General features: G+C 59.9%; 1 protein-coding gene across 2 annotated transcripts; it reads right to left on the reverse strand.

Annotated features, from left to right (window-relative positions):
• Positions 1-9,758: 9,758 nt before the first annotated feature.
• On the reverse strand, positions 9,759-11,552 carry HAND1 (heart and neural crest derivatives expressed 1). 2 transcript variants are annotated; one of them, XM_064520905.1, is made up of 2 exons: positions 11,000-11,552; positions 9,759-10,401 (listed from the first exon to the last, which is right to left on the reverse strand). In XM_064520905.1, exons 1-2 carry the CDS (start codon positions 11,507-11,509, stop codon positions 10,303-10,305), a joined length of 609 nt encoding a protein of 202 aa, XP_064376975.1. In that variant the 5' UTR covers positions 11,510-11,552; the 3' UTR covers positions 9,759-10,302. The 2 variants fall into 2 exon arrangements, with proteins under 2 accessions (XP_064376975.1, XP_064376974.1); XM_064520904.1 differs by having other exon boundaries at positions 9,759-10,404; positions 11,000-11,549.
• Between the last annotated feature and the right edge of the window lie 9,981 nt (positions 11,553-21,533).

The raw sequence follows: 21,533 nt of genomic DNA on the forward strand, positions 1-21,533 counted from the left end.
GGTCTGTGTTTCCTTCTGTGTTTGCCTTTCTGCATTTAGAATATTTGGCTCCAGATCCCAGGGAGTCGTGCTTTGCATGGTTGTGTTGTGCCAGGCTTCTCTGATTCACTGTCCTTTCCCTCTGCCTCCCTGGGCTGAAAATATTGCAGACATGGAGGGGAGAATGGCTCTTGCAGCTAGGGAATGTCAAGCCTGAAGTAGCAAAGTCAAGTGATGGGATTTTTTTTATGACAAAGCTGTGTGGGTGGCATAGGCACAAATCATGGAGTCTTTCAAATGCAACCAAAAGACCTTGCAAGCAAGATGAAGTCAGTTGGATAGCCACATTATTCTGTATTCTAGGGAATGCTGGGCTTTCCTACGATGGCTTTTTTTCCACCTATCATGAACTGTCAGTCAAGTGCAGCATCTCATTTGATTCATCTGTTTCCTAATGAATCTCCTTTATGTCTAGATCAAGCCTGTGCTTCTGCTTCCTTCAAAAGTACACCCTTGGCCATCTTCCACGCATGGCTTCAGCTGATGAGGTGGATGCTGCTCCAGAGCACTGCTGAGAGGTAGCACCCCAGTGTTAAATCAGTTGAGCTGAGGGTCATTGACATTCCCTTCCTTTCCCATGAAGTGCTTTGTTTAGTTTAATATCATTTCTTTTTCCCATATTGCTCTTCCTCCTGACCATCGTGCTGCAAATGACATGGCAAAGGCTTTTTGCTGTAGTGAGACTGTGATGCCAGAAGTTGGGGCTTGAATACTTTGTTCTGCTGAACTCTGATACGGAATTTCCTAAGGCTGTGCTGGCATTGTCTGAGGTATATTTAGACTTCATTTTTAGGCAGGAAAGAGGCTGTAGGGTAGCTTTTCAGACTTCTGGGCTCTTCTAGAGGAAGGGATAATAGGATGTTGAGAGGTTTATACCCAAATACATGACCTGAATTTATCATCACCAAAATAAATCGCACTGTTGATATGCAGTAAAGATTTGCATGTGCATTTCTCACCTAAACAATCCCACAGCACTTACTGTATTCTTATTCCTTGGTTCCGTCTTACGGCAAACTGACCTGTCTGCTCATCATCGTTGAATTAATGGCAAGTGCTAAAACATGCTCTGGAAGGAAGGTGGCAGCTTATGTTGCTGCCATTCCTGTTTGCTATGTCCATGGCTTCCAGCCATGAAGAACTTGTCTATTTATACTGGCAGCCATGCCTGTCCTTGCAGGAAATGCATGGTCCCCCTTGTCCTGCATCCCCGGGTAGTAGTTTTCAATAGTGAGAGTGAGGAACTGGGGGTAGGAAGGGAAGGGACCTTGGAAAACTAGAGTAAATCATGCAGATGCTTTACTCTGTGATGGGAAACAATCAGTGATTGGTACTTATGTGCGAGTCTAACATTACCTTAGGTAAAAACAGACCAGGATCTATTGTAGAGCTGGGAGAGATTGAACTGGCACATCAGAAACAAATCCCAGTGTGCTCAGTGCTTGCATTTGTGGATGTGTCTGGAGGCTTTTGTGATGAACCAGGATCTTGTGCGAGGAAGCATGCTGCTGTGCCTCAGAAGTATTGTCCCTCTCTCAGGAAGCTCTCCATTGAAGACGACAAGACTAGAGATGCCACAGGCAAGCAGGGGAGCATCATGAAACAAGGAACAAGGGTGGATCACTTCACAGGCCATCACCTGAGCTATAACCAAAGGAGGAGGACAGCTGTAAGCAGCAGCAGGTGCCACCTCTGTCACGAGAGGGTGTACTGGAAACTCCAGTGATATAAATAAGCTCTGCAGATTGATCTGTTATTTATACACACTAATAGATAATGCTGCTTAATCTCATGCTGGCTTCCTGCCAAGAAGCCCACAGAAGATTTCATAGTCAAAACCAAGGAGGAATCTGTTCAATCTCTTTTTAATATGTTTACACTGGGAAATTGGACAAACATCAGATTGATCTGATCAGCCTGAAGTTGCACATCCCTCTCTCTGCTTGCTGCTGCCGTATGAGGGCAGTGTTAGCTCAGCAACCTGGGTGGTGGGTGCTGTGCAGCCAGCTGCACCTCTGAGCCCAGGGCTGCATGCAGCTGGCGGGGGGACCAGAGCCATTTTCCTGTCCCGAAGATGGCTCTGCTGCAGGAGCTGGCTGTGCTTGTCAGATACCGGAAGTGGGATTATACTGTAGTGGGATGTGGAGATCATAAAAACGGTTTGTTTGGGTTTTTTCCTGGTGGAGATTGAAATTGAACATGTCCGATTCTCCGCATGAGCCTTCCTCTGGCGGCCTCACAAGGCTGATATAAACCAGGCTTCAGTCTCTCTGCTCCCCAGCAGAAAGGGCAGCACAGAGGACTGGGGAAAAATGTGAATGTGGATTTAATGGTTTTATGTTTTAGAGATGTGGTCTAGCAGGCTGAGTTTGGAGGGGAGAGCCTCGGGGCAGGCTTTCCTTTTCTTATTTCCTTGTATCCAATAAGGGATGACTGCACAGCTCTGCCAGCACTCAATCTCACTTTGCCAGGAGCTGGAGCTGATTTCACATCTCTTATCCTTGCGAGCAATGTTGGCTTCTGCCCCAAGTACCTCAAAGCCCCCTAATGTGCTTTTACTTAATTGTTTTGGAAGGTTTTCCAAGATCTGCTTCCTTTCTGTGTTTCGGGAAGTGCTCCGTGATGGCTGCAGCATCCTCAGCGGGAGCACCAAGGTGGAAACGGAGCTGCCTGCATAGAAAGTAGCAGAAACCGTGAGACAGGTAAAGAAAGAAGTGTCAGGTAGGTGAGATGGTTGTGCTACTCCTTCTCCTGCTACTGCCACAGGGTTAGAGCATGTCCCTGAGACTACCAAGGGACCTGAGAGCACAGTGACAGGCACAGCATTAGCAAGCTCACTAACCCAGGCTGCCATCACAAAGCAGGGAGGAGGCTCTGAGTGCAGGAGGTGTGTGAACATTACCTCTCTCTTCCTTGCACTGTGTGGGCAAGTCTCCCTTTAGAAAGGGGAAGGCGGTGGGTTGCATCCAGCCGTCCCGGAGCCAGCTTGTTTGTAGTTCGGTTTGGCGTCTGTGTTTTTGCCAACTCCTGTGCCTGTTGAGCAGGCTGGAGGCCAGCAGCCATGGCCTGGCAGGCAGCCCTGAGCCTCTGATCCCCTCTGTCTGGTGGCTTGCCATCTAAATCATAGGCCTTTCATGGGGCTGGGGTGGGAAAGGCAGGTGCCACATCCAGCCCCTCTGCGTGGAGGCACGAGGAAAACAGCCCAGCATCTTTCCAGCTTTGCCTTGCCACAATGGCATCCCAAAATGGTGCCATTCAGCTCTTCCTTCTCTGTGCCAAGCAGGTTGACGTTCTCATTGATCCAAACCCACCTTCCCAATGGAACCAATCCCCCCCCCTCCCCCCCGGAATTTCTACTGGTTTTCTGGGCATAAGTCCCGGCCCTTGCACAGAAAGCTGGACTGAGATTCAGGAGCCCTTTGTGCTCTGCTGCTGGCCTTGACTAAGCTCCACCTTCAGTGCCTCCATTTTCCCGGGAATAAAATGCAGGTTGAAGGCTCTTCCCTGGCACAGTGAGACCAGTGGGTACAGGCAAAGCTTCTCTTCAGGGCAAGCACAAACTAGAGTGCCAGGGGAGATGCAGTCCCTCCCTGGATGAGGGCATCCCGCTTTCTTCTCCCCTTCTCCTCCTCCTGCTATTCATGCTGCTTATCCACCCCAAGTCCCTCACATGTTGCGCTCCCCAAGGGGGGGCCAGCAATGGTATCTCCACAAGGACTTCCCACCTCTTTATGCCATGTTCCTAGAAAAAGAAGCTCAAAAGGGCATTGGATGTGGAATTGCCTGGCTTTAGCCTTACATCGCTGGCTTGGTTCCTGGCCATTTTGCTGGGTGACTTGTTGAATGTGAGTCTCAGTCTAGCTGATGGGCCTTTAGTGCAAAACCTGCTTCTCCAGTATCTCCATCAGGCGTGGGACCAAAACAGTGGGAGCTAATTAGTGAAGGCAAGCAGACCAGGGAGCTTCAAGGTTGACGCAAACTTTGTGCACTAGCTCAGACTCACAACTCCCTCTGGCTTCTCAGTTTGGGAAGAGAGCTCCAGGCTGAGGCAATTAAACCAGCCTGCTCTGGCCCCTGCCCCTCCCTGGCTGCTCCTGCAGGTCAGTTACAGGCCATGAGAATTTTTTGTCAAGGTAGCTGCAGCCTAAGAAAAAAAATCCCTTTTCCTCTCAATTCCTCAGCTTCCAGCCACTAGTGACGCCATAAATTTCCCTAGTTCTCTGGTTACTGTAAAGTCTTTCAGGGTGCTCAGGACTTGAATTCCTAACGCTAAAGAACTAGCAGGCAAAAAAGAAACTTTGCGAGCAAGGACCTTCCCCACCTTGATGATCTGTCGCAAGGAATCAGCAGGGCTTCAAGTGCGCGTCCTTGCTTTGCAGTCCCTCAGCTTAAACCTCTTTGGTACCTGCCTTCCTCGCCCTCCTCTCTCCAGTAAATATCCTCCCACCAAGCCTCACTTCCCGCTTGTGCTCCAGCAGGCCCGTCTGGCTCTTTGGCCTGTCTGAACTGCAGGCTACTCAGGGCCGCACCCTGACTGCTACAGCAGCTCCCACCTTGCTGTCGCAATTTCAGTACTGAAGTAACCAGGAGAGGCAAAGCTCCAGAAACACATGGCTCTGGAGATGGCACAGAGCCCTGCTGAGCAAAGGGCCCTTTTCTTTTCACCCCCACCCCCCCGCCATCCTGAGCTATACGGCACTTATTCTTCACAAGACAGCCCCAGTTTCCATCCTGGACTTTAAACCCAAATGCTGCATAGGAAGCAGATGGGCTGCTGTGCCACACACACCACCCACCTTTACCTGAGGGCCATGCTGAGATGTCATAGGAGAAGATCATCAGGAAATCATCAGCAGAGTGTCTTTACTGCAGGAGAAGACACTTGCCAATGGCATCGCTGCGCCACCAAGCAGGGCAAGGATGGGTCTTTGTGCAGAAAGCACATGCAAGCCATGTGAGGGGAGTAAATGCTCACTGCTCCCAACACCCTGCACTAGGAGTGGAGTGGCAAAGACTGGCTTTGGAGAGGTGGGGGCATGAGGTTGGAGGTGAGTTTGTCCGTTGCTCAAAGGATATGATTTGAAAGGTTGGCCCAGCATGCAGTGCTCTCTGTCTTCTCCCAGCATAGGCAACTGCATGGAGAAATACACCCTGGGCAGAACTCAGTGTTCATAAACCCAAGCAAGGACAGGCATAGGGGTGCAAACCAGGAGAGTATGCGTTTTTTTTTAAAAAAAAAAACAAGTTGGGCGCTTTTATCTGCCTTGTGGCTTTAGAGTCTTTCCATGCGTGGACGTTGTTTGCACAGCAATGTGTTGGAAATGCGTCTTCTCTTTAGATGGGTCTACAATCGCAAGACTCTGGAAGCATGGAGATTTAAGGAAAAACTAGAACTTTGCAACCAAGGGGGCCTCTGTTGGATAGAAAGCTGTCCGACCTTGAATGATACTCCCAGCCAAGCAAACTTTTCTGCTTCTGCAAGCCTTGCTCCAGTTGATGCTTTTCTGGCGCACCTCCTGCTACCCCTGGTGTTCTGCCTCGTACAGGTAACTTGGGGGGTGGCAGGGAGCTGGCGCTCCAAAACAGGGAGCGTTTCCCGGGCAAGTGGGCAGGGCACGGCGATGCAGCAGTCCTGCCTTCAAAGCGGGTGCGCAGGAGGAGACAGTCTGGCTTGGGAGCCAGCAACTGGGCTGAGAGGCTCCAAGTATTGGGTGAGGATCAAAAAGCTGCCCCGGCAGTAAATCTTTCACCTGCCATGTTACTCACGGGGGCTTGTGGCCGTTCCTCCGAGGTCGGCCCCAGGTCAGGATTTCTCCTGTCTCTTTAGCCCCCAAACCTGGAGATTTTTGTCTTATCTTTGACGCCATCTTGACACCGAAAACAAATTATGGCCCAGTTACCCTTCCCGAGGGGGGCTGGGGCCACCTTAAATGGCCAGAACTGCCAGGCACGTCCTTAAGAGCAGGTAATTACGGGGGGGGGGGGGGGGGGCAGGGGGCAGGGGCCGGGGACCCCCTTGGCATGGGGCTGCCCCTGCCCTCCTGCTTGGCACGGCAGGAGGTGCCTTCACTGTGCTGTCCTGCCCCTGCCCCTGCGCCAGCCCGGCCGTGCTGCACCCTTGGGTGCCTGCCGCAGCCGATGGGGCAGAGGCGGGGGCTCCCGGCACTCGGCAGGGTCCTGCCGGCGGGATAGCACCCCTCGGCTTGGATGCTGGATGTGGGGGGCTCATCCACGTCACCTGCCGGGGCCCCGCGGCAGAAGGCCTCCTTCCCGGCCCTGGCCGTGACCTTCGGGGTGACCTTGAGCAAGGCCCTGGGCCCGGCTTTGCCGCGGGAGTCTCCATGCTGGGGTCTCCGCGCTAACTCCTGGGAAATAGCCAACGGCAGAGCCACGGCCGGAAAGCGGGGCTTTGGGATGCGACGCCGCGCAGGTCAGCCCCGGTCCCGCACCCGCTGCGGCTGGAGGCGGCTGCTCTAACATCCAACCTGAAACTCCAATGCTAAAGTCCTTTTTCTTTTCCCGTGATGTTAAAATGCAGCTCTCCAGGTTCGCTGCGTGCGCGCGTCTGGCCCAGGGTTATGGTGCCCCCGGCCCTGACAGCCGCTTCAGGTGCCCAGATGCGCCGTGCTGGGTCACGGCCCGTGTCGCCCGTAGCTGCGGGCCTCTGGCCAAGGCGCCCTCGCTGCCTGCGCAGGCTCTGCCGGTGCCGGGGAGGCCGGAAAGCCCAAGCGGGAGACGCACGTGGAGCTGGTTCCCCTCCGCGACCCGGCGCAGGGAGCAGAGACATGGAGCTGGGCAGATGCGTGGGACGTCCCCCGCTCCCCACCATGGCAGGTCCTGCTCCAGGTACCGTTTGCTCCCGGGGCAGCGGGTGGCTCGGGCGGCGGAGGGATGTTTCTTTCTGGGGTTTCTTTTTTTCCCCCCCCTTTTTTTCTCTTTTTGTCAGATTGGTATTTTATTTGGCTCCATACTGTCTACCAGGCTGTCCAGCGTAACCCTTCCCTCGCTGCCTCTGAGATAAGGATAGGCTCCCCCAGGATCAGATAAACAGGCCCATAAATACCTACAACAACAACAAGCAGGGTCCCGGCTCAGCAGGAGGGGAGCAGCACGCGCAGGAGCCGGGGGAGCCGTTCCCCGCGCACCAGACCCCGGCGGGGCAGAGCGGGGCAGTCCCCTCGGCGTCCCGGGGCCGGATCCCAGCAGGGGATGTGCACGTATGCTGCTGCCCGGGGCCAAGTGAGCCGTGTGCTCCTGTCCAGGCGGCCGCAGCCGCGGGCCGGCGTGCCGGGAGCCTCCCGCTTCCCGGCGGCACCAAGTTCACGGCAGGGTCGAGGCGTAGGTGTGCGCCCGAGCTCGAGCTCCTTGTTTTGGGGAGCAGCGCGGCCTGGGGAGCAGGCAGGGTTCAGTGCTTGCTTTCACCGACCCCAGAGGTTTTCAGTAGGCTGCAGCACTGGTAGAGGCTGCCACGCTGGGAGGGAGGGAGCGGGGACGCAGGAGGGAGAGGCCGAGCGCACCAACTCCTGCCTCTTGCACTGGATGGTCCTGCGTGCAAAGCACGCCCGGGAGAGCGGGGCTGAGCACGCGGTTTAACGCGCTCCCGCACCCAACGCCACGCGGCAGCCCTGCCTAGCGCCATGCGTATGCGGGTACGAGCTAGCACGTGTAAACAGGGTCTGGGGGCTGGACGCGTTTATGGTGCGCTGGATTACAGCATTATGGCGATGGCTTGGGAGCTTTCCCGTAAAAACCCAGCCCTGTAAGGGATTGTGAAACAGCCATAAAATAGGATATTTGGGGCAGATTTTCTGTATTTTTTTTTTTTGCTTTAGTGAACATGTTTGTTTTTAGAAAGGCCCTGTTCTAGCTTCGCTCATGGAGTTGGTGCCATGCTAAACTTTTTATAGCATGAGCAAAAAAACACCACTGCGGGCTGATTGCTCCGCTCAGGCAGGCAGTTTTCATCTCGGCCCTGTTCAAAGAGACCAGAAAACAGGCCTGGTTTGGGGTTGGGGAGGCAGCTGTACAGCGGCTCCAAAATAAGCCCCTCTGCCGCGCTGGCAGGCCGATTTACGCAGCCCCAGCACACGGCGTGGATGTGCAGAGCTTTAATGCCATGGGCCGGACCCCAAAGCGTGTGCGCGCCCGGGGTTTGCAAGCGCCCAGGGCAGCGCCGCGGCTGCCGAGCCCAGGCTGTCCTCGTCCCGCGTGCTGCTCCCTAGTGTGTGTTTGCGTGTATTTGTACACACTCACAAAGCAGTTATAAAACCTAGGCTGGCTGTTCTGGGGTGAGTTGGTGTGTTTTTGGTGTACACAGTTGCACACAAATCGACAGACATGAGTGTCACTTACAGAGGTTGCACCGTTAGTTCAATACCTTTAGTCACAAGCAAAAGCTGCTTTTTAAATAGAAAGCTTAATGCTCCCAGCTGAACCCTGTGATTAACCCAGCAATAATGTACGGCTCCTCCTGTCCTGGTTTTCTTTGCCTGACAAGCATCCGGGTTTATCCGGACATCTCTGGGAAGGGCAGCGTGGCTGGGCTAGGAATGCAGGATCGGGCCCTGACCCAGTGCCTGGGCCGCGGAAGCCACGCTGCGGTGACAAAGCTGTGCACGCACAAAATGCAGAGCGAGGGTTCGGCTTTAAGCATTCAGCATTATTAAGGACTTGTGCCCGAGAGGTAAGAGAGCCGTGCAGAGATTTTAGACTGCACAAGCGTCGCTGTATCTGCAGTTGGAGGCGCCTGTCGTGTTCATACTGCGAGAAGAGGGGGGAGGACGTTGCTCCTTCCAAAATTAAGCAAGGGCAGCTCCTAAGTGGGGATTCGGCTGAGAAAGAGCCGCGGGAGCCAGATCTGCCTGGGCTGAAACCGTGGAGCCAAGCCCTGGGTCTGCGTGGGAGCCGCCGGGCGCTGGCACTGTGTCCCGCGCAGGGTCGGGGGTAAGTGCTGGCTGGTGCTACAGTGAAACGGGGTCTGCGTGACTCCAGGGTGCTTGTGTCACACAGCCAGTGTAAAGGCCTAATCCTGCCCTTTTCCTGAAGTCCATCTGGGAGGTCTCCTGGGTCAGGATCCAGCCTCTCACATGTATCTTGTGGGGAAGGGGCAGGCTGCGGGCTCCAGGGCAGACAGCAAGGGCAAACCTGCGTGTTTGCAGGCCAGAGGCAGCTCCCAGGGCAGCAGAAGGGGAGAGCCGCAGTCTGTGCCCCTGCTTTGGCAGGATCCCCCCAACAAGCCAGGTGCCTCCTGGGATCCTGAGGCAGGAGGGGCCCAAGCTCCAGCTCCCTCTCTGCACTGGCTCTCGGGGCACTGGCAGCCTTGACATAAACCTTGCACGCACAAACATGGCCTAAAAAAGGCCCCGAGGGGCTGTGAGAAGGAGCCCCGGGAGCTGCCCGAGCTGCGCTGGAAGGAAGTCCCGAGCGTGGATCAACTTCGCAGTCGGGCACTGACTTAAGGGGGGTCCTTAATCCTGCAGAGCCCAGCGCCCTTCATCCCCTGCAGTCGGGTGGCCCAGCCGGGGAGCCCCTGCCCTCTCCAGGGCCCATCCCCACCAGTCCCGCTGCCTTCTCCAGCGTGTCCCACACGCCAGGGCTGCGGCGGGGCCCTGCACCCTGCCCCGGGTGATGGCGGCGGCTCCCTGCACAGGAGCGGCCCGAGCCCGGGTGTGATCGCGGGAAAGGGTCTGGCGGGAAAGGAGGAGGGGGGGACCCAAGGCTGTTTGCATAAAGTCTTAATTTTATTTATTTTTTTTAATTATTCACTTTTAAATACGTGGTGTGGCGCGCCCGGTCCCTCGGGAAGTGGTCATGCAGATCTGAGGTAGAAAACCCGGCGCAGGAGCGTTCCCAAATGCACCTCTAGGTAGTTTCAACGCAGCCGCGCGTCTCTCGGCCGCGCTCGGGCGGCGGACGGGGACGGCACGGGACAGGACGGGGCTTCTCGTATTTACAACAGCAAAAGACTAAAACCATTTCGGTCCGGCCCGGCCCGGCGGGGGAGGGCAGGAGCCGCCGAACACTGCTGACAAGGGGAAGGGGCAGAGATTACTTCAAACGGGGCGAGGGGGCAGCGGCCGGCCGGGCGCCGGCGGGGCGGGCAGGAGGCGGCGGGCGCGGGGCTCCGCGGGGCCGCCGGGGTCCGGCGCGGTGCGGCCGCGGCTGCGGGGCCGGGGCCGGGGCCGGCGCGGGCCGTGCCGGGCTCTCTGCGACATTGCACATGGAGGGGCGGGCGCGGGGCGCCGCCGAGCCGTCGGGCCGCCCTCAGGGGTTCAGTTCCAGAGCCCAGACCTGCTGGGGCCAACCCGTCCGGCCCTTCAGCTTCTTCTCGCCGTGGCCTAAAGGCTGCGAGTAGACTTCGGGCTGCTGCGGGAGAGGAGACGGGGGGAGGGGGGGGAAACAAGCCGGAGAGGAGGGGGAGAAAGAGAGCGGTGAGGAGCAGAGCCCTCCGACCCCGCGCCGGCCCCGACCCTTCCCCGGGGAGAGCGGGCCGGCGGCGCCCGGCGCGGGGGCTGCGGCTCCGGGCGGCTTTGCGCCGGTTGCGTATCGTATCGGCCCGAGGGAAAAGTTTTTCCCCGCGCTGCGGCCGGGGGAAACGCGGCCGTCCCGCCCCGGGGCCGGGGCAAGCCGCGGGGGCTGCTGCTGCCGCCCGCCGCCGCGTTTTGCCCCTCGGGGAAAGCGCCGGGGCGCCCGGGAGCCTGCGGCGGCCCCGCTCCGCCCGCGGGAGCCGCCCGGGCCAGGTCGGCGCAGGGTTTTCGCCGCCGCGGTTCCCCCCCACGGTGTTTCTGCCTCCAGCGGGACTGGAAAGGCGTTTTTCTGCCCGGCCCCGGCGCTCAGGACCGGGCCATCGGCAGCGCGGCGGAAGAGTGCCTTCCCCGACGGCGGCCCGCTCCCGGCGCTCAGCCCGCTCCCGGCGCGGCCCCGGCGAGAGCGGCGCGGCGGGGTGCGGGGCGCCTCTTACCGTCTCCCGTTTCCTCTTGTTCTCCCTGCCGTCGGCCTTCTTGAGCTCGGCTTTGAAGCCCTCGGTGTCGCCGGGCTGGCTGTCCTTGGCCAGCACCTCCATCAGGTAGGCGATGTAGCTGGTGGCCAGGCGCAGCGTCTTGATCTTGGAGAGCTTGGTGTCGGCGGGTACGTTGGGGATGCACTCGCGGAGCTCGGCGAAGGCGCTGTTGATGCTCTCCGTGCGGCGCCGCTCCTTCTTGGGCCCCCCGACCCCTTTCCGCCGGCCCAGGCGGCCGCTGAGCGCCTCCAGGCGCGCCTGGCCCGCCGGGCCGTACTCGGCGGCGCCGTAGCCGGGGCTCTGCCCGGCGAGCTCGGGGGCCGCCTCGGCCGGGCTCAGCACCCAGCCGGGGAAGTAGGCGCGCTCCTGGGGGCACCGCGCCGCCGGCCCGAAGAGGAAGGGGTCGTGCAGCATGCGGTGGTGGTGGTGGTGGTGGTGGTGGTGGTGCTGGTAGCCCCCCACCAGGTTCATGGTCCGCGCCGCTGGCCCCGCGGGCCGCGCTCAGGAGCGCACCATGGCCGCGGCGGGCGGCCGGGCAGCGCTCCCCGCGGGCGGCGCGGCAGGCGGCGGGCGCCGCTCCGGCGTGGGGCTGCGATGGTGCCGGCTGCCTTGGAGCTTGGGTGTGGGCTTTTTTTTTCTTTTTTTAACCCTTCTGGAGCCTCCCAGCCCTGCCTTTATATAGGGCCGGGGGCCCCGGGCCCCCCCCGCCGCGGAGCCAATGGGCAGGGGAGGATGCTCGGGGGCCCGGGGGGAGCGGGGCGGCGGAGGGGGCGTGCGCCGCGCCGCTGCCTCGGTTTATGTGGGCTCGCACCTCCGCGGCTTGCTCTCGCCTCCCGCTCGCTCCCTGCGGCGGGGAGAAGCCGGCGAGGGGCGACCCGAGGGGGGACCCGCGGGGGACCGCAGCCCCCGCCCCGCCGCGCTTCGGTCCCCCCCGCACCCTGCCCCGTCCTGCCGTCCAAGCGGCCCCGAGCGCGGCTCCCTCCACGGCCGCCCCCCGGCGGGGAGCGGCCCCCGTCGGGGGCAGGAGGCGACAATGGGTGCGGGGGAGCCGTGGGTGCCCCAGACCCCCGAGGGCCGGGCCGGGCCGGGCCGGGCCGGGTGGGCGCTTGGGAGCCGCAGTGACCCGGGGGCTTTCTCGTTCCCCAGCGCTGGAGCCCCCGCGGAGGGGAAGCGCCCAGTCCCGGAGCCGCCGGCTCGGTCCCGGCCCGGCCCTGGGGAGGCTCGGCCCCACGGGGACAGACGCCTCCGGTCCCGGGCCCCGGTCCCCAGGCCCCGCTGTGGAGCCCAGGCAGCCGAACCGGTGCAGGCCGGGCTGCCGGGGCTGCGCCCAGAGCCAGGCCCCGACCACCTGCCTCTGCCTTTGCAGGCGCCAAGGCCGGTGGGTAACCGCCAAAGGCTGGCGGTGGAGGAGAGTGGCCAGGCTGGGCCCCCCCTGCCTCCCCAGGGCTGGGCACATCGGGGCAGTGGTGCCAGCGCCGCCGTCCCTGGGCCAGGCTGGCACAGCTGGACCCCTGGCACACGGGGCACGTTGCATACGCGTGCTCTGCCTGCACACGTGCGTTGCACAGGTAGGTGCTGCACACACATAGGCACTGCTCACTTTGAGCACGCTGCACGTGTGTGCGCAGCACTCATCTGTGTTGCAAAACACCCACTGCGCACACACACGTTCAGGTGAGCCGCACACACATATGCTGCTCACGCAAACCCGCTGAACGGGCTGCGTGCGCATACCACAAACATATATACCATACATACACTGAACACACTTCTGTTGCAGATACACACGCTACAAATAGCTTGCACACACACTCACCTGCACAAACATACATGCTGCATACACTGGCCACCACCACATATAGTCTGTACACACACACCGCACACATATATGTACATTGCATACACACACATGCTGCCCGCGTATATTAGCTATACTGTGCGTGTAGACACACACAGTGCATGCGTGTTGCATGCATGCGCACATGCCTATATATAATATATGCTGTGCATACATGCACAGACACTGCTCACATACACACACATATATATAAATATAGTAAAACTACTTATCCTATATATACGCACAGCCATATCTCCGCGAGGGCGGTGGGTGTGTGGGGGATGTGCCCCACATTCCCCTGTCCCAGCCCGGTCAGGAAGGGGCTGGGAGGGTCCAGCAGGGGCTGTGCTCCGGTATTTCGCTGCAGCCCCTCCAAGCTAAGTGCAGCATGGGGCCTGCGGCTGGGACAGGGCGCCCGTGCTCCTCTGCACCCCCGGTGACAGCTCCCCGTCCCCGCGCTCCCCCTGCCCGGCCAGGTGCCTCAGGGCCACCCCGCTCGGGGCTGGCCCGGCAGGGCAGCCTGGGCACCGCAGAGTGGCGTGCGTGGCATGGCAGGGCCGGAGGGGGCTTTGGGCCGAGGTATGTTAGCGATTAACGGCGCTTTCCAGCGATTCATCTTGCAGCGGAGGGTGGAAACGTTGGAGGGTTGTTTGCAGGCGCTTGTATTAATCATCCGGGCTAACACACCATTAACGTCCTCCTGCATTTTAAAGATGACAAATTTTATTTGACTTCTCTCAATCACGGTTCCCGGGCGGATTCGGGAGCCACTTAAATGCCTCGGATTTTCCATCGTTAGCTGTTGCAAGGCGAGTTGCACAGGCAGGAGGCGGGGGGGGGGGGGAGGGTCGCCCCCCCCCCCCCCCCCCGGTCAGCCGGGGCACGGTGCACATGGGTCTCCGATTCCTTCGGCTCCCGGAGGCCGGTGGGGGGGAGGCCAAACCAGCTCTGCCCCTCTGCGCTGCTGTCTGCTTTGCTCTTAGGGGATGCAAAGACCCCCCCCACCCTTTCCCCACCCCTGCGGTCAGTGAGCGCCCTGCAAACATTTGCTAGCAATTGCTTTCCCATTGGGTAGGTCCCCCCATCCCAGGATTTCCTCCAAAACGCCAGTGTCCGGGTGGGTTCCCGAGCCTGGCAGCGAGGCATCGGGCGCCAGGCGCTGCCTGGGAGAGGTGCGGGAGTCCCGCTTCGCGCCTCCTGTCCCAGCACAGCACAGCACCCACTTTGCGTCCCGATTCCCGCTAACAAACCACTCGGCCTCTCCCCGGCCCTGCAAAAGCTTCAATTCGGGCAAATGACCCCGCCGGGACGGGGTGCGTGCCGGCCAGGCCCTGGCCCTGAAAAGCACTCCCCGAAGCGCTGCCGTCCCCGTAAAACCCAGTTTTCCCGGCGGCAGTGCCCGGCACCACGCGCAGTGCAAGCGCTCAGCTGCGCAAACAGCGGGACCGGCGCGTTGATTTTCCGTCGGAAAATCATTCTAATCTTTCGTGTTTTAATAAAATAATAAAACCGGAGCCCTTTTCACTCCGCCACCTTCTAAATCAAACCAGACTGCCTTTGTCACGACGGCCAAATTTAGCACTTCTCAAACTTTTGGTGAGTTTCTTTCCTTCCACGTCTCCCCGCTTGCGCCGGGGGAAGGCCGAGCAGTCCGGCTCAGGCGATTTACGACTCGTGTCGCTGGAGGAACCGCGCCGCTCTCCACCTGCTTTCCCTCAATGCCGTCCCGAGGAGAGATCCCCTGCCCTCGTGGCCGGCGGCTGGCTGGGGCCACGGGCCTGACCCAAGGTGTGAGGTTAGCGCGGTTCCCGTGGCCCCCGGCTCAGCGCCCATCACCTGCCCCGGGCCGCCGTTCTGGCCCTCGGCCGCCTCCTTATTGGTCCCCGGGGCACCGGCAGCCCGGGGTGTCCCGTGACTTTGCCGCCAGCTCTGCTCCCCCTCCCCTGCTGCCTTATCTAAATAGGAGCATAAATCAGGGCCTTGGCAGATGCCCTGGCAGGACAGGGACTCCATAAAAAGGGGCTCTGCTCCTGCTCTGTTTACATTGCAGCCCCGTAAAATATTCCCCTTGTCTTCCCTGCTAGCGTTTCCCCGCGGCGCCCCGGCACCCTTGTGCGCCCCGATCTGCCCCGGCCCGGCAGCAGCCCCGGGGTGCGGCGGGGCCCCCAGCCGGCTGTGCCCCGCGGTGCCGCCGCATCGGTGCTCCCACTGATCCCCCCGCCAGCGGCTGCTGCGAGCGAGGAGCCAGGGCTGAGCCAGCTCCCCCGGGCGGCTGTATCGTGTCCAGAGGTGCCCCTGGGTATTTATAGCACTCGCCTGGGATAATGCAATAATAATCACTCAGCACCTTCCTAGTGCTGCCGCTTCGCGGGGCCTCAGGGCAATGCTGCGAAGGGCCTTGGGAAACTGAGGCACGGTGGGCTTGGCTTGCGGGGCAGGCACGCAGTGCGGAGCGGGCTCAGCTGCACGGGTGCCCCCCACCCCCGGGCTGGGGCCATTTCCCTCCCAGCGGGGCAACGACAGCGGGAACCTGCAGCAGGAAATGAAACGGGGCCGGTTCAAAGCTGCGCGTGGATCAGAAATGACTCCAGCTCCCCTGGCCCTGAAACCATGGCACCCACCGACGGCTCCGGGAGCGTCACGGCGTCCAAGCCCTGCTCGGGGGGCCCCGCCGCAGGCTGGCGAGGGTTTGGCCAAAGTCAGGTCTTGGACGGGAGTGCATCAGCTTTGAGACATAGGTGACATCCGTGTGGGTTCGTCACTGGTGCGAGGTGGTAAAACACTCCTGCAAACTCGGCTGCTTTATCGGCCGCAGCACTGAACTGGCTGCTTGCGGCTGGCGGTGGCCCCGAGCACCGCGCCACCGGGCAAATCTCTCCTCGGTGGCTCTGGCGCACCGGGGCCGACCTGGCCTCCTCCCCGCAGCTATCCGCGGCATCCTCTCTGTATACACATCGCCGCCGCCTCCCCCCAGCTGCATAAAGGATGACTGCAGCCATCGCCGCGCAAGAAATACAATCTATTTATGGCCAAGCAGCCACTGCCCTGCCTGGATAAATCAAAAGGAAAACAAAGCTTTATGGAAAAAAGATTATTAAATTTTCCATGTGCTCCTGAAGGGATGCGCCAGGCCCTTGGTGTTTATTTTTTTCTTTTCTCCTCGCTCGCGCTGTAAATGACACTGTGTTTACAAAAGTTTTTATGTCGTCAGAGCAAAGTCACAGCTCGGCTTCCTCTCCTGTGTATTTTATGTAGATGGATGTGTCTGCGAGGAACATTCAAACTAAACAGAGCGCTGGTTTATAGGAAAATGTATTTATTTGAAAAATCGTAACTCACAATTTCGGCAAAACCGGGCTCCACGTTTATTGCCGCTAATGGGGTGTGGCGGCCGTAAATTAACCCGGCAAATTGCCGCGGCCGGATGCACAAGGGCACATTGTGCCGGCAAAGCAGGGCCGAGCGGCCGAGCCCCAAAGACATCGCGTGTCGGTTTGCAGTTATGTTGGGATGCAAATGTTAGGGAAAGGGAGCCGCAGGGCAGCCTCCTCACTGCTGCCGGAGCTGACCCCGAGGACCCTGTGCCAGGCTGGCTGGGCACCCCCAGGCTTCGCTAACGCAGGGCCGTTCCCTCAGCGGATGCCACCGAAATCGATGGAGGGACTCGGTGGCTGCCCGAAAGGGACTTTGCTTTGTTATCACGTTGCCCGTTGTGGACATGCAATTGGAGAAGATGGAAAAAAGGGTGCTCGAACTCGGGCTCACACTGCAGGTAACGCCGTTTGCATGCGGGCGGGCTGGCTCGCTCCCCCGCTGGCCCGGCATGCTCCTGATGGCCTCGAGCAATGAAGCAGAAGCAGCTTCTGCCCCAAGTTGTCCCCTTGCCTCCGTTGGGATTTGCCGTGGGGACATGCGTTCGGGCATGGAGCCTCGGGCCAATTTGGGGGCCGACCCGGAGGGGCATCTCCGCAATGCCGGTGCTAAGCGGTGAAGAACGGCGAGCTGGTGCAGCGCCCTGACGAAAAGCAGTGCCCTGCCCCTCCTCCGTGCACTTTCCACTCCTGAAGCAAATTTACAAGGGCTCTAAAATGTCATGCTCCAGGGCATAAGCCAACTGCTAATGGCTGGGGATTGGGAAACACATTTCCTCCGTGAGAGCGCTGTTGCATAATCGCCTATTAAGGCAGCTCCTGGCGTCTTCACCTCCAGCGTCTGGTTCTGGCTGCGGCTGGAGACAAACTGCTGGGTCCGGACGGGTCAGAGCCAGGCTGGCGGCTCCAGCTTTCCCTCCCCTGGCGTGGCTGCAGGTGTGGGTAGTCGCCCCCACGCTTGTGCGCACACTGGTAGGAGAAAGGGGAGGCTGCGACGCAGGTTGCATCCTGCTCCCCCTCTGCCCCTGTGGGGCACTGACGGCAGATGCGGTGCCCAGTGCCGGTGGCATTAGCACCGCCGGGGCCTCAGTGGCACCATGCATGCTGCAACTGGCTCCTTAGTGCCGTTCGGTCCATCGGCTTTTGCTTCGTGACTCCTTACACGCGCTTGGCAGGAGAAAGCGCTGGAGGAGCTCGTGGCCCCTCCGTGCCCAGGCCGCTGCGACCCTCCGGGGGCACCAGGGCTTCCTCTGGGCCCTGCCCGTGCTGCTGCCCTGCTGCTCCAGCCAGATGGGGCTCCCAGCAGGAGATGGGCTGTTTTTCCTAAAGGTCTTTCTATGGGGTGACCCCACATTTCTGAGATGCCCCCCAAATCCTTCTCCCTGTCACGGCCATATGGCTTGGGGGACTTGCTTGCCTCTTCCCCACAAATGCCTGCCCCAGATTTTGGGTTGCTGAAGATCCTGAGGGGTTGGGAACCCAAAATGAACTGGTGTGAGTGGGTGCCTCCTGGAGGAAGCCCTCCCCAGAGCCCGGCTGCCCCACGGCCTCCCGGGGTGATGTCTGGATACCCAGAGCACGCAGGGCCTTGAGCAGCAGTCCACGCGCACCGGCTTCCCCCAGCAGCTGTCCCAAGGGCGGCCACCAGAGCCCTGAGCAGCAAACGTGGTGGGGAAAAACCGCCAGGGAGTCGGGCTGGGGTGAAATGCTCCAGGGCAGAGAAAAGGCAGATGCCACAAAATTGTTAAAATGGGCAGCAAGAGCTCACGGCAGGAAACGAATCTGAGCAAGGATGAAAACCTGGAGGAAACTCGAGTTGGGGGTAGGACGTGGGGTGGGGGAGAGGGGCAGCGGTGAGCAGAGCCCGGGGGGCAGAGGGGCTGGGGACCCCCAGCCCCGAGGGTCTCGGCAGCCCCCAGCTTGGCAGCCCAGTTACGGCAAGGTTTGCAAGACAATTTTTGCAAAATTAAGTTTGCTTTCTGCAGATGGATGATTTTAAAAGTTAACAAGCATGTTAGGACTTTTTCTCAGCTGAAAATTGTTTAATAATTAATTCCTAAATACTCCTGGTGCTTTTCTCCACCCTTTTTTCCCCATGTGGCAAGCATGAGCAAGTGGCAGAAGCCGGAGTGCAGCTGGGTTCAGAGCAGAACTGCAAATATTTCCCTTTTTAGAATGAAAATTTTAGGGGGGAGATGGCAAGGAGGTGGGGGCCAGTTATTTTTTGTTCGTTTCCTTGGGTTTAATTTGTGGCCAAAAACTGGGTGGCGGGGGGGAGATGTGGCAGTCGGGATAATTGATGAAGGACTGTTTCTTCCGCTGGAATAACATTTTCGCACGCACAGCTTCTGCCAGCGGCAGCTGCGCCCGAACCGGCGGTGCCCCACCTGCGTGCATGGCAGGGTGGTGCGCCGGGGCGGCCGTGCCCGCTGCCCGCCGGCAGCCCTGGAATGCGTCCCTGCGATACCCCGTCGGGAAAGCATCACAGGCACGACAGCCCCGCGCGCCGCGCCGCCCCAGCGAGGCGCTCGACGTGACACTGTTATCTGCCGCCCTTCTCTGCTTCGTTTTGGCCGGCAGCTGGGACTGCGAAGCGCCCTGAGGGTAGTCACTCTGCGATGAGGAACGGCTTTCCCATAAAGTCTCCCCGGGACCGCAGCGGCGCCAGTGCACGGGTTGGAGGGGACCAAACCCCCGTGACGGCAGCGGGTCCGGCGCAGCCGGTGGGTGCCGCAGCTGGCGGTGCCTCCCGGGGCTCCGGCGAGCGGAGGGATGTGACGTGCCGAGGATGGGGAGGGGATGCGGACCGCCAGGGGAGTATCCAATGCCTCCCAACCCACTCGGGGGAAAAAAAATGTTTAAAACAGAGTTTATTGGGAGAAATTATCCTATAAAATTGCGAGTTTTTCCCCTCCCCAATTCTCAAAAATGAAACAAAATACTTTGCTTTGAGCTGAAGACGTTTCTGCTCTTAGCTCCGTGTTTCCCGCAAAGGGCAGTGAACGTGAAGGGAAAACAAGCTTTTCCTGTTAAAATGCACTTAATCGAAACTCCTGTTTTCTGTTAAATTTTGCTCGGAAACATTTGGAGCCACTTCGTGCGAACCAGCTCTCCCTTCTGAGAAGCCACTAAAAAAGAAAAACAAACCAGAGAAAACTCCAAAGCACCCATTTCTCCGGGAAGCGCCTAGTTTGGCGGGAAGCGGGCGGTTTGCTTTAGGCCGTAAATCCGAGTGCTGCGCAGAGCTCGAGCCACCGCCGCAAGCGAGCGGCGCCAGCCCATGCGGCGGCTGCGCGAGCGGCTCCGCGGAGGCTCTGCAGGGCCGGCGGCCCAGCGCCCGGCCCCCTCTGCTGCCGTGTGCTGGCGCAGGCGAGGACGCGTCCCTGCTGCTCAGGGGAGGCTGCCTCGGCCTCATCTGCCCCGCGTGCGAAGGAAACCCCTGGGCGGAGGGTCTCCGTGCCAAGCTTTTGGCTGCCACTGCCCTGGCGGCTGGTCCTTGGTGTCGCGTCGCGGCCGCCGTCCCTGCCGGCAGTGAGGCACTGGGGGGAGAGGGCACGCTGCTGTGAAATCTCAGTTTGGGAAGGTTGCTGTTGCTGCCTTAAGCTGAAACTGAAAGGAAAATCATTTCTGAGGATGACAGGCTTAATTTAGGGTGTCATTAACCAGAGCCGAAACCTTAGCTGGGCTGGGTCTCCTGCGGAAAGCGCGTTTGCTTCGCGCGTTGCAGCTGATCTCGCTCTGATTACAGCAGATAAAGGCCGTGGTTGGTCCCTTTCCCTCACTTGGGCCTTGTTTTTCTTCATATGGATGTTATTATTTAGCATATGGGACAAGGAAGTCATGTCCCCCCCCACACACACACATTCATATCGGATGTGTATAACGCCCGCGACGTGCCAGCAACCTGATGTGTTCGCAGGGGGTCAAATGAGCGTAAAGGCACAAGAGCAGAGAGCGGAGAAAAACTCTCATTGCGGAGCTGGTCACCGCCTGGAAATAAGCCCCCAGACACGAGCCGGTGGAGCGGGAGGCGGGAAGGGCTGGCGGGAGCGAGTGGCGGAGGGAAAACACCACAGTAGGCAAAGAGCCTCCCCCCTGCCCCTGAGCCCCCGCCGCCGCCGCCGTGCTGGGAACGGCCCGGGAAGCCCCCCACCGCTGTGAGACCTCCCTTTCCATGCTCCTCGGCTTCTTGGTGGGGGGACACTGAAAATCCCATCCCGCTACCGCCTCGCCCGCGCGTTTCTCCCAAACAGCGGGCCATGCGGGGAGGGCCGGTCGCCTGCGCTTTGCAGCAGTGCCCAGGCGGAGAGGGCTCGCTCTCGAAAGGCTCCCACATCCCCGAGGCTGGAGCAGATGTTTCTTCTCCGGGTGCTCCTCTGCGCGGGGCCCGGCGGGGCCGAGGCTTGCCAGGTCACGGCCCGGCCCTGGATGCCCGCGCTGGCACAGCAACCGCGCGTAAGCACACAGCGCCAGGGGACACATATTTTGCGAGGTGGCAGCGGCGGAAGGGAGGAACCGTGAGCCGGGTACCCTTCAGCACCAGCCGTGCCGCAGGAGCAGGTCACCTCTGCGGCTGGGAGGGGGGACGCGGCTGCCCATCCCGGGGCACCGGCCCGCGGGGGTCAGCAATCGCCGGGACAGGTTTCCAGCTGCATTTTGCCCGGCTACCTGTGCTGGCTGTCCCGGGGGCGGCCGGAAAGCGCCTCTCCCCGGGGTGCTGCCCGGCGACCTGCGTACGGCAGGGGGAAGAGACAGTCAGTCTGTATTGCTTTGTTTATAAGAGCATATTTGCAGTGATTGATGTCTGAGCTGTGGAAGTATGTTTGCAAGCGAGACTCTAAAACATGAATCAAACACTGTTTGGAATACGTGTGCGCCTCTGTCAAACATTTCTCCGCGTTTGGAGTCTGCAGAGCCAGCACTTCCAGAGGTACCAGTGCCTGCGCGGAGGTGCCTGCACAGCAAGCAGCCGCTCCCGCGGCCCGTCCGCGCGGGACGAGGCGCCTCAGCATGGAGGGACGCACGCCGGAGCTGCTGTGGATGGGGACAGGGCCAGACCTGTCCCATTCAGCTGTTTGGGGGAAAGGGAGCCCAAAGGCAAGGCTCTGCGCTGCTTGTGTGTGCGGGACCCCATCTGCCTCCCGCGGCTCTTCCCAGCTCCTGCCGCCCTCGGAGCCCCCGCCGCCCTGGGCCCCCGGCTGCCCTGCCGAGGTGTCCTGTTAAGTCATGTCTATCACGGGACTTTTTGTTTCCAGGACACTCCGTACGGCCAAATCGTCCCCCG

The sequence above is a fragment of the Dromaius novaehollandiae genome, chromosome 15 (genome assembly GCF_036370855.1).
Source record: "Dromaius novaehollandiae isolate bDroNov1 chromosome 15, bDroNov1.hap1, whole genome shotgun sequence".
NCBI lineage: Eukaryota > Metazoa > Chordata > Aves > Casuariiformes > Dromaiidae > Dromaius > Dromaius novaehollandiae.

Excerpts from the sequence above, each read along its gene's own strand:
- HAND1 (XM_064520904.1), bottom strand. The coding sequence starts at position 11,509 with ATGAACCTGGTGGGGGGCTACCAGCACCACCACCACCACCACCACCAC. Across the intron at positions 10,405-10,999 it reads ACAAGAGGAAACGGGAGACG|CAGCCCGAAGTCTACTCGCA; the intron begins GTAAGAGGCGCC and ends CCTCTCCCGCAG.